The sequence below is a fragment of the Alosa pseudoharengus genome, unplaced genomic scaffold (genome assembly GCF_046254945.1).
Source record: "Alosa pseudoharengus isolate Yale_2024_CS ecotype anadromous, Long Island Sound unplaced genomic scaffold, YU_APseudo_1.1 YU_APseudo_1.1_scf_19, whole genome shotgun sequence".
NCBI lineage: Eukaryota > Metazoa > Chordata > Actinopteri > Clupeiformes > Clupeidae > Alosa > Alosa pseudoharengus.
In genome coordinates this window covers 35217075-35229483 of record NW_027468657.1, presented here as the reverse complement: position 1 = coordinate 35229483, position 12409 = coordinate 35217075, and the positions used below count along the sequence as shown (strand labels likewise).

Here is a 12409-nt window from a genome sequence, read left to right as displayed (position 1 = left end):
GCGTAGCGTTCCAAACGTTGTGTAATCAAATACACCGGTATGGCGGTATATTAAAAATGTACAGTATATCATAACGAAAATATACACCGGTATACGGTGTGAACCGGTATACCGCCCAGCACTATTATTGATGCTTTATGATTAAGGTTGATGTCTAAATATTGTGCAAATAATTCTGAAAAGTAGTAGTTTGTGGGCCCGGCCTACATAAACAAACTCGGAGTTTAAAATGTTGGTAGTTGCTCTGTATAGCCTCTAAGTCTCAGCAATTGTGTGTGTGTATCTGTCAGGAAGTTGGCGAGAAGAAACACAGTCATGTTAATGTCACTCGATGCATCACACCAGGAGTGTTCTTACATGTTTGTGCATGAGGCCCATGGAGTTATACAAGGACTCTGGGACTAAATGTGGACAGTATGTGAAGTATGTATGTATCTACCCTAAAGTGAGAGTGTAGACCATACCCTATCAGAACATGGAGCGCATGACACCATTACCACTTCAATTGAATGAATTCAATTTGCAGAAAAGAAGCAAGTATTTGGGATGACTCACAGATAATGACATGTATACATTAAAACAATATATTTTAATACAATTAGAAACAGTAGGTTTAAAGATGGCATTCTAACCAAACTAAATAAAGTGTCATGGGCCAAGACAGACTGCAGAGGGTTACCTGAATCCAGGACTGTACAGCTGGCAGATGTTTGGTGGTGATGAGTCGGTGCAGGTCCTTTACAGTGTCCAGAACGGCCTCATTGTCTTCAGTCTCCTGAAGATCCACATCTGTGCACAGAAAGAGAAGAGCACCAAAGGGACCAAGTTACACCTTGCTCATCATCAATTTTACCTTAAGCCATCCTGGGCCCTCTTTCAATTGGTATTGGATATTAATACCAATTAAGTACTCTTAATTGCTATTTTAAGTCAATTCAAAGCATGTCAATGCCTCTGACTGGTAGTTGCACTACTGTGATTTCTTACTTCATTATTTAATAACAGTAAGGAGTGTCATGGACAAAAAGAGTAGACTGGTGCATGATCAGGTGCATTTGACTTCTGTGGGGGTTTGTTTTAGATGCCATGAGTGAAATGCCAGAACACTGTCAGAGTCAACAGGGATTGCAAATGTATGCCAATAGGAGCTATCCTCTGGAAGAGTTTGATGACAAATATCAGAACTTATATATACAGAAATTCCTATATCAGATATACACATCATTGGCCAACCATGTTAGGCTACGTTTACACCATCAATTAAATGTGAACCAATTCTGATTTTTTTTATTTTTTGGTCATATATGGCACAATTCCGATCTGCAAAATGGACTGTAAAAAGGAAAAAAGTGCATGGCTTCCGATATTTTCAGATCGGATTCAGGCCTCATTCATACGTGGAAATAAATTTGATATGAATTGGATATGTGCCAATGTGTCTAAACTGGCAGATCAGATATTCCCTATCATTTTCAACTTTCACAATCGTTGAAAATGCCCAGTCTTTTGCGTTTTCGTATAACATTACATACAATATTGCTTTCAGTTTCACATAAATGCACAACTAGCAAAACAGTATAATTAAAATGAAAACACAGATGGAAAAGTTGCATTAAAGGCGGTAGGCTCTCCACTTTCTTTTTTGCCTTAAAAGAAAAACAGTCACCTATTTCACAGACTTAAATACTTTGGAAGCGAAAATAAACAGACTAGACACTGAAATACCGTAATGCTTATTTTGTGCATATGCAGTGCCGTCTGTATGCTTTCATTTCGGTGACCAAAAAAACACAGATATCTGATATGGGCCACTCTTAAAGGAGAATTCTGGTGTGATTTTGACCTAAAGTGTTTTGAAACATGATACCGAGTGTGAACGTATGTCTCACAGCCCATCTCGGCTTGTCCCCTGCACTCCGAAATCTGGCGCTAGTTAGCCGATGCTACCAACAAGGCGGTCAATGGTGGTGCCTCGGCATCGGCATAGCCATGCAAATAAATCACTGTTTTACACCATTTACGAGGCTCAATGTATCTCCACACTTCATTGGTAGACTTCCGAGGGCCCTGACATTTAAAACGAGACATTGAGAACTTTGAAAAAGCACTGGTAGTTTACTTACAAGACGATTTATACAGACTTCCAAAAATGCATGGATTCCAGTTGCTGCTACTGGAAGAAACTGTAATCCATGCATTTCCACAGAATTATTTTTGGAATCTGATCCCTTATCATACCTGTTCATTCTTACTCGTTGCTCGACTTATCGTGACTAAATTCAAGATGGCTGCAAACGCTAAACTTCGTGAAGATACTGTCTGTATAAATCATCTTGTAAGTAAACTACCAGTGCTTTTTCAAAGTTCTCAATGTCTAGTTTTAAATGTCAGGGCCCTCGGAAGTCTACCAATGAAGTGTGGAGATACATTGAGCCTCGTAAATGGTGTAAAACAGTGATTTATTTGCATGGCTATGCCGATGCCGAGGCACCACCATTGACCGCCTTGTTGGTAGCATCGGCTAACTAGCGCCAGATTTCGGAGTGCAGGGGACAAGCCGAGATGGGCTATGAGACATACGTTCACACTCGGTATCATGTTTCAAAACACTTTAGGTCAAAATCACACTGGAATTCTCCTTTAAACATAGATGTAAACAGGCAGTCCAAAAAAATCCGATATAGGCAGAACTGTGCATCAAGGCCTGCTGGTGTAAACGCAGCCTTAGACATGGTCAGCTCAACAGAAGCTGATGGTTGTACATAAAGTCCATTCTGCAGAGCTTAGTCGATAATAACCAACCTGTATATAAAATAAAACGATCACTGAAAGGTTGTCTACAAAGACTAAAGTAATTATGAAACAGTTGTTTATCTTTAGCAGAGCCAGATCAAGCAAAAATGGGTACTGATGATTGTAACTGCCTTATTCTCTACAATCCAATACAACCCATATAAGCAAAATAGGCCAGGTGAGTCTATATATCACCCATTCACACAGCAGTGTTTCCCATACATTGACTTATTTGTGGCGGCCCACCACAATATCAACATTGACCACCACACAATGATTTTCCAGGTTGTGCTAAATTGTGCTTAAATCTGGTTAGCATCATAACCACGCTGCGCTAATTTGTTAAAAACTGTTGCATTCAAGTTAATTCTGCAAACCTACCACCACAAATAGAATTCAATTCTGTGGGAAACACTGCACAGTAATATCCATCTTTAAGCTGATAACCTGAGATAACTTTCTGTAAAAGTGGGAAACCCCTGCTGATCACATAAATCAACATACCAGATATACTGAGTTCCAAACTATATTTGTGAGACATCACACCAGAGTTGCGCAGGAAGGAGCTATCATTTGTACTCTCTTCGGTTTCACTCTCAGAATCATTTGGATCTTTTTTCTGCGTCATCACATCAGATTCTTCCTTAAGGTCACGACTGCAGCATGGCTGGACATCTTCATTGCTGTTTGAGTCTCGAAACTCTAGGGATGTTGAAGCTCCACTTGAGCTGGCTATAGGCTCCAGGTTGCACATATTAAAGTTTTCTGGGTCAGGTAGTAAGAGTTTCATACAGCTGTGGATCTCAGTCAAGCTCACCTCAATGTCTTCACGGGTTTCTGTATTGAAAATACACAAAAACAGTTTTCATGTACTCCACACACACCTCTTTCATGACACCCATACATCTCATGACAACCTGTAGGGACTGAAATCCTGTCAGCGGTGCATATCTACAGGACAATAACATAGACTAGTAAGCATGTAAATACTAACATGACTAGTAGCAAAGCCTAGTACTAGTAAATCCAAAGTAAACAAGTAACTCAGAGGAGTTCACACCTTGTGTTGAGAAGAAGCAGCAAAGGGAAAAAACATTGTCTAAAACATGAAAAAAAAGTACCCTCCATCTCTGACTTGGCTTTCTCAAGCTTGTCTTTGTACACCATCTGCAGTCTTCTCTGTCTCTCCTCTTGTCTCCTTCTTTCTGTAAGAGTTCGAGCCTCTACATCCTGAAAATCTACCTTAAATAAAAAGATGATTTTAAACATAAATAGAACATCAAAATTATTATTTATGGTATGCTTACATGAATTTGCAAATGTAGCTTTTTGAAACTGCAGTTAGACTTCAGGGATTAAAGTGAAAAAAAATCGTTTGACTGAACTTTTTTCAGGCCATAAGTCATACGTTGTTCTTATCTACCTATAGAGAAAACCTATTGTTTTTTAATGTACAAAAAGATGCAAACAGCAAAGTAAAGGGAGTATTCGCCTTATTCACACGGCGGCCATTTTTTAAACCAAAACGGGGCTACAGGGTACACTTACTATATAATTAATGCCACCTACAGGTGAATGCATAGAACAGTGTTTCCCAAAGACTGGGTCGCAACCCACAGGTGGGTCGCAGGAGATTTTATTTGGGTCGCCAGCACAATTTATGTTGTCTAATAAATTAAATATTGGTGGTTGCATGCAGGTTGCATGTTAGATCTGAAGTGAAATGGGTCGCGATGGTCTGTCATTTTTAAAAAGTGGGTCCCCAGAAAAAAAGTTTGGGAAACACTGGCATAGAACATAACAATCCTATGGTTTGTGTACCCTGTAGCCTTGTTTTAGCCGCCAATGGCCGCCATGTTAATAAGGCGAATTGAAAGTGTTCTTTATTGAGATTGAGTTTTCCTGATGAACAAAAATATATTTTAGTACCATCCCTGACCATTGCTGATTAGCCATTGCTGTTCTTTTCTACTGCAGCAATATTGTAGAAAGGCTTTAACACACTCTTATTTAATTACTTCAGGCCAAAAGTGTTTAAAGGGGAGATTTTTTTCTGGTTAATATGCAATTCAACACCAAGTAAAATCTATAAAATCAAGTTTGCAAGACTTCCCATTTCCTCATCAAAGTAACGAATCAGAACATTCTAGATATTGTTCATTTTTCCATTTGTTGCCTCATCCGCATTTAGTGAAAACATGGTAATTTTGAGTTTTACAGACAACTCAGTTTTTCAATGAGCAGCAATACTGTGTGTGCTCATGCAGGAGGTCTGCGCATTTGATAACGACAATCTGGAGACGGTGCTTTGTCTTCAGCAACAGATTGTATAAGGTTGACAAGAGGTTGCGATATGGTGAGGGACAGGTCGTGTTGCGCTATGAAAGAACATGCGTAGCCTACTTTCTAAACGTAAAAACGGTCAGCCATAGATAAACGTAGCCTACCTCTGTCGTGGTGGCTAGTTGCACCAGGTAGGGAAGATGTCCTGAAGTGCACGAACGTTAACCTTATAGCGGTCTTCTGATTGGTGGCGTGCTAAAACGTTTTCCTATTGCATCCATAAACAATTTTCTTGCAGCGAACCGCGCAAAAGCAAACCCCTGGCACTTTAATTTCTTTACACCATGGCTTGTTAGTTCTCCCCCGTTTCCAACAGCTGCCCATCTCCATTTATTTTTTAACTTTTGACACCTGCCTTCCTTTAGCAACAATGCATCCATGACAGCTAGTGGCCTTGCCAAATAGACGCACACAAATCATGACGCTAATATGCAAGGTTCTGGTAGGCCTACTGGTTATGGTTTTGTGCTATAAATTAATAATATTTTATAGCAAAGTTTTAAGTTGACTATTTTAATTGTATGGTTATTTTTTTTCAACATACACTCACAATCTACTGTCGTTAAAAGTGAGGCCTAAGCAAAATAGGCTACAAGGCTGTCTGTGCGTCACAAACAGACTGACCCCCTTACTCAACAGTTCGCGATGATGACAGTGATATTATTATTATTTTTTATGCTAACACGCTCAGTCAAAACCTTCCGTCGCAAATTGTGAAAAACATTGTTGTACATGACAACAGACGGGATAATAAATTGCATAGGCTACGGTTTATATTGCGTCGCTTTACACATAATGTTATAATGTTGCATTGATTAAAAACTAACAATAATAGTAGCCTACATCGGGTGGCATAGAAGGCTATCTGTTCAAGTCATAGGTGACACCCAAAATGAATGACCTCCTCTGACAAGAGTTCGCGATAGTAAGAAATTGTCTACATTGATGCACGGAAAGAACACAGCCTACGCTTCTTCTCCGAATTCGCACATAGAGCTCACAATATCATATCCAAAAAAGTTAAACGGATTGGCCAACCTCGTCAGCTGTATCTAATGTGTCACTATAATCCAACTTTTAGACCGTTATAGTCCTCCATAGCCTACGTGTTCTTTGGAAAAGCAAAGGTGATAGTCCCCCACCCCCTCCTATTTTTTTTTCTCATCGGATCTGCATCAATCTCAAATATGACATTTCTAAAATCAAATTGACGGAAATCCGTCCTATGACGGAGAACTTTAATCCTTGAGACTTTAGTCATGTTGGCTGTACCTGTATTGGAACATAAATGACGTAGGGCTTATTCAACTGGCATTTATTTAGTAAGAAGGCAGTAGATCCGTTCGTAGTACACAACATAAAATACAATTCATCAACAGGAAAAACCAACACTCTTTCACCCGTCAACATAATCAGTCAGAGAGCAAAAAGGCTGCATGGCAACCTCACAACAATGACATAAATAAGGTTGTTATTTACAGTAACCCCACAAATACAACGAATGTATTATCACATTTAATATTATTATTCGCATTATTGTGGTGAAGGAATTTCCACCTAAGTGATTTAGGCTCAGCAGCATGTTAAGCAATATTTGCACCATTTTTTGAATTTTGTAAATAAGGCCACATTTCAAGTTAAAGTTAATCACAAACATGAATCATTAACAAGACATACTTGACACAATAACTCTTGTAACTATTTATTAAATTAACAAAATAATTTGACAATGCAATACTGACCTTCTTCACCTGTTTAAGAAAGTGGAAGCCAAGAGCAAGCTTCTTGTAAGCCTCTCCATAGGTGGCATGCCATGTCTGTACAGTCTGGATAGCTAGTCTCTTCAACTTCTGGGCAACTTCCTTTGGTGGTGGCAGTGGCTGATCTATGTCTGTCTCAACAGTGAGGTCAAGAAACTCTTGCAGATTGGCGACTAGAAGCACACGGAAGTAATGTGAGCGGCTGAACAACTCAGCAACCATGTTGAAAGCTGACAGCCTGATTTCTGCATGCTCCTGGTTCAACTGGGTCATGATCAAATGGTACAAGTGCTCAATGTAGTCGTTGGAAATCCTGTAGGGGAATAATGGTTTAAAAGTAATTTTTTTGATAGCGTGTACAAAGTCTATGAATGCATGACTTTTAATCAATGTAGAGCACATAGAATTGGTATGTTCACAGAACATAAGGTGATGTATATTGCTCAGTTGCACCCTCCACTTCTCCTACAAAACAATGAGAGGATGAGTGAAAGACATCGTCATTTTTTTAATCTTAAATCAAAGGACAGCTTGTCAATATGGCTGACCAAAGTCCGACCAAAATGAGAGCAGAGTTTTATACACAAATGTGTAGGCTTCAGCAAGACCAGGAACACAATAAGCCTATTTCATCCAAAGCAATTTAGACAAACTTCAATTGAACATTTTTCCACTTCAGATTAAATAATATGAGACCTACCTGTAAAAGCAACTGAAGAAATGGTTATTCTTTAGTAAACTATTTCAGTAATGAATATTTTATGATAGACTCCAAAAACATGTTTCGTCATTGGTTTCCTGTTGGCCTCTGTTGAGTCTGAGTCTGTGGAACGGCTGCAACTGCTGTCGCACAGTTCTGTTTGTGTTTTATCTTTCTACAGAGTTTGCCTATAATAATGGCAATAAATCCACAATGAGCTACATTAATGAGCTAAAATAAAGACTAAAAAGCACTAGCAGATTAGTTGTTACCAGAAAGCAGTCAACAACATATTGCATTTAAATAGTGCTTTTTTGAGGCGCCCAGAGGGCTTCCCAGTGGAGGGGGAACCTCACTAGCCACCACCAACGTGTAGCACCCACCTGAGTGATGCACTGCAGCCATTTATGCGCCAGAACACACCACACCAGCTTGAGGTGTAGAGAGAGGGAATTAATGAATGAGGCAATTACACTGGGGGATGATTAGGGGGCCAGATTGAATGAGCCAGTTGGAAATTAGCCAGGACACTAGGGTACCCCCTACTCTCTGCGATAAGTGCCATGGGATCTTTAATGACCAGAGTGAGTCAGGACCTCGATTTAACGTCTCATCCGAACGGCAGCATCTCCTACAGCAGTGTCCCTGGCACTGGGGCATTGGGATTAATTTTTTTGGGCCAGAGTGCCACCTACTAGCTCCCCACCAAGACCATTTCCAGCAGCAACTTAGTGGAGGTCTCCCATCCAAGAACTAATGAAGCCCACACCCACACCATTGGTCCAACTGCTGGCCGCAAACTGTCATTCACCCACTGTTAACTCAACAGAATGTAATAACAGGCTTCATTTGGTTTCTGCTACTTTATAGAACACATGTAGCCTCCACTTTTCCCTTTTTAAACACAAATTATGACTTTCAACTGGTCTTCTTACTGTACTCCTGCACTGAATCACTTGTGTCCAGTGGAAAATATGGGTGCCCCTTCTCTAGGTCACGGTTGCAGTGTGGTTCAAGCAGTGCCTGAGATGTGCTTACATAGGCAGAATATGGCAGTATGGCTTCTCTAACCTGATAACATGAGCACCAAAAGGACCATCAACACACAATAGAGCCGTTCTGCAGACGCAATGCATTCGAGCCATCAGAGTCAAAGGAGAGAAGATAAAATAAGGACAAATCTTACTTGGATATCTTCTTCACCTCCTTCATCTTGTTTGCATTCAGAGTAGGTTCACCAGAAGTGGTCAGCTCTTCTACAAGTTCTGATAGTTTATCCCTCTTTTCAGAATCCATCTGTTGGAGACAGGAAACGTGGTTTTTTAAAGGGGCTCCTGCATTACATCACATCAGGCAATATTTCTGTCATATTTTTGCTCATAAACTCTTTCACCAACACCGAGACAGTTGAAATGGTAAGAAATGAACCAACAGTAGATCTATCTACTTTGTAAGGTGGCCTGACAATAAAGACAACACTTGCACATACAGAAAACACTTGCATCAACAACAGAACAGGAGGAGTGAATGGCAAACAGGGCGATAAGGAAGGCGGCCAATGGCCCAACGGTAATTGTAAAGGAATTTACAAAAGATTCACTGAACAAAAATGCTGATGTGGTACATGAAGATGTAGCTAAAAATGTGGAGAATACAATGCAATCAAGCAGTGTTTTCCATACGTTGACTAATCTGTGGCGGGGCGCCACGAAATCAAAACCGGCCGCCACACATTAATGTTCTATGTTGTACTATTTAAATTAAAGATAAGATGAAATCCTTTCATTGAGCTGCACTTTTTACGCACGCAGCCTTTCCTTGCCACGCCCCGCTCTCTCTCGCAACGAGCCCGCTGCCCTCCTCTGCATGTGCATATAACAAAACATTAACGATTGTTGAAGAGTTGTTGTTTGCACATAGAAGCATTGCATAGAAGACGGCGGGCTAAATTGCTATTAAATCCGTTTAGCATCGTGACAATGCTGCGCAAATTTGTTCAAAACTGCTGCATTAAAGTTAACTCTGCTAAGGTCTTATCACAACATAGTACATTGAGGCGACTAAACTAAGTTAAGTTATGCAATCAAGCAGTATCTCAAAGCTAACGTTAGAATACTGTTTGGATGTCCAGTTTAGCATGCTTACTTACAGCTACTTGTCAATTTCGTTACTCATGCAGGGCTCATTTTATTTACTTATACTGCGCAAAGCACAGGCCTTTATTTGGGGCAGGCTTGTATTTGATTTCTTATGTGCGTTTTTTTGCCTTCTCTTTTATTGTGAGACATGCGTTTTGTTTGGAGCATCATACCAGTAGGCTATTAAAAGCAAAAGATGTTCGTTTTGGTTTGGGATTTAATTTACGTTTGGGCTGTTTGATTATATTGCTATATGTTGGGACTGATAGGCACTGACATCTGGGGGGTATTTGATGGTTCACTGTGAAGTTTCATGTAGTTGAAAGTGTTGGGATTTCCATCCGCTGTTTATTGCGAGACAAGGCATCCGCTTTCATTCATTCATTGAACGTGCGCTGTGCTGTAATGGAAACCGTATTGCGTAGGCCTACGGTAGCCTAAATTGAGTTCTTTTTTTGCATGATTTTTTTGCATGAATTATGCATGATTTACTTTTTTATTAAATTTGTAGGCTGGAATGCCTCGCGACAACAATTGTGTAAATGTAGGCTATGCTTCAGCCTCTGTCAAGCTCAGAAGGGGGCGCCAAGCAACTGGTAGCTTGAGAGCGACGTGTTGGAGACCCAGTGTAGGACAACAACTTTTCATTGGCAACAGTATTAAACCAACCAACAATATAAAATATTAAGAAGAGCTCTTTTATTTAATTTAGTTAAATCAAAACAATGTAGGCAATTATTACCCAGGCTTGTAGGCTAATTGGGGGCCGGCCTTTATTTATCCGAATCTAAGGCCCGGCTATAGGCCTAAACGGAATCCTGGCCATTATTTGAGGATTTATGGTATGCACACGTGTTTTAGGCATAGTGCAAGCCCTAATCTCTGACTGCACAGAACTTGTGCATTTACATAACAATATTTAATACATTTCCCTGGTGGTGACACCCCCGAACCCCCTTTAACTTTTGGGCTGAAGTACGAAAAAATGTCTGACCTGTTGCAAATTCACCAAGCTCACAATCTCATTCCACAAGCATAGCGCGCCCTCTCGTAGCTGTAGACGGTAATGTTTCATGTAGGGTTCATGTCAATTCATACCGACTAACATTTAAAAACATGTTCAATTATATATATTTTGATATATAAGTCACACCTGTCTATAAGTTGCAGGACCAGCCAAACTATGAAAAAAAAGTGTGACTACGGCAACAATATTTATCTTAACATTCATTCTCATCATGTTTTTTAGGCATAAGAATCATATTTTGCATGCAAATAACAAAGCCAATTCAAATCAACTACAAATCATCTAAGTCTAATCATTTAGAGATACATTTTCCAGATCTGCAATCAGGTTAGTTTGTGTCTTGCTGACTACAATTTAGCCGTCTGGATGTCTCATCAATTCTTATTGCTTCCCTGTCTTTGCTACGACAGGCGCACACTAGATGTACCGCGAAACGGTACAAAATATGACCGCCGCTCAGTCCTGCATAGTACTCCACAAAAATAAATCACGCTTGTCAATTTAAGTCTCCATCTCCTACTCCAGCCCCTACTCTTGAAACTTTTATGTATGTAAATGAGCGTGTGCATAGCGTGTGTTTGTTTTGTGTATGTGTGCTTCTCTGTGTGTGTGTGAGTTCACTTGTGAGTGTGGGGGGTAGGGTGGGTGTGCCTGAGTGTGTGTGTGAGAGAGTTTATGTGTGTTTATCTGTATGTGTGTGTGTGTGTGCCTGCTTGCCTGCACACGTGTGTGTGTGTTTTTATGTGTGTGCGTGCGTGCGTGCGTGAATGGGTCTGGATATTTCCAGTCTACTTCGCTAGTGCGGCGGTCATAATCATTTTGCTGTCTATTTAGGGATGTGTTGCTGTCCAGAAAAAGACACTTATTATGACAGTTCAGTTCGGTTAATGCACATTCCACACTGGACAATGGATATTTAGCCTACATAATGCATTTATGTTCCCCAACACTAGTAGGCTAAGTGAAGTGCATTATAGCAGCCTCTACGTTACAACCTCAGTCAGAAAAAAATACATTAAGTGATTAAGGATACCGACAATAAGATATAGAGTTACAGAAAGTTGTCAGCGACAGAAAACGTTAAAAACCATAAACATTGCATAATATAATACATACCCTGCTACCTGTAAACGTTGAATGTTAGCAGCTGAACGTTTTGTTCAGTTCAGGAGGCAAAACAAAACAAGCAGCCTATTTTCCAAAGCCCGTCCCTTCTCGCTACCTTTGTTTCCTGTCCCCAAAGCTTGATGTAGGTTCCAAATGAGGTATAAACGGTTGTTCTTTATTCCCTCGACCTGGGGAGAATGAAGAAATGTGCTCAACCGAAGCAAAATATTAAAGGTTAAACCCATAGACAGTTCTGATTATATCTTATGCACAGCGCTCCACCTCCACAGCAGTTCGTCAACGCTCCTTCAACTTCCGGGCAATTTGATGTACCGAAATAAAAGTCATCAGCAACCGTTACGATTTTTGTTATTTTTTGTTTGTTGAACCACTGTAGGAAGAATCGAGTTGTCTTGAACGCATCATCACCTTCACGCGGTCTTGCACGTTAACTTTAGTGGATATATTTTATAGTCTATGATAGGCTATGATATATTAGTACAGACATCTCAACCTGCAAAAAGTAATTTCAGGGAGGTAT

At 40.1% G+C, this 12409-nt stretch overlaps 1 protein-coding gene across 5 annotated transcripts in view; it reads right to left on the bottom strand.

Annotated features, from left to right (window-relative positions):
- uvssa (UV-stimulated scaffold protein A) overlaps positions 1–12155 on the bottom strand; it is a 48371-nt gene extending 36216 nt beyond the window's left edge. The window contains exons 1-6 of one of the 5 annotated variants that reach the window (XM_076292613.1): positions 11878–12155; positions 8783–8892; positions 6879–7209; positions 3915–4035; positions 3298–3630; positions 680–789 (exon numbers count right to left, since the gene is read on the bottom strand). In XM_076292613.1, the coding sequence (XP_076148728.1) occupies positions 680–789; positions 3298–3630; positions 3915–4035; positions 6879–7209; positions 8783–8892 (1005 nt within the window). In that variant the 5' untranslated portion in view covers positions 11878–12155. Of the gene's footprint in view, positions 1–679; positions 790–3297; positions 3631–3914; positions 4036–6878; positions 7210–8782; positions 8893–10728; positions 11130–11877 lie in introns of those variants that run through there. The other 4 variants (XM_076292614.1, XM_076292615.1, XM_076292611.1 and 1 more) reach the window with 4 other exon arrangements.
- Positions 12156–12409: the final 254 nt, after the last annotated feature.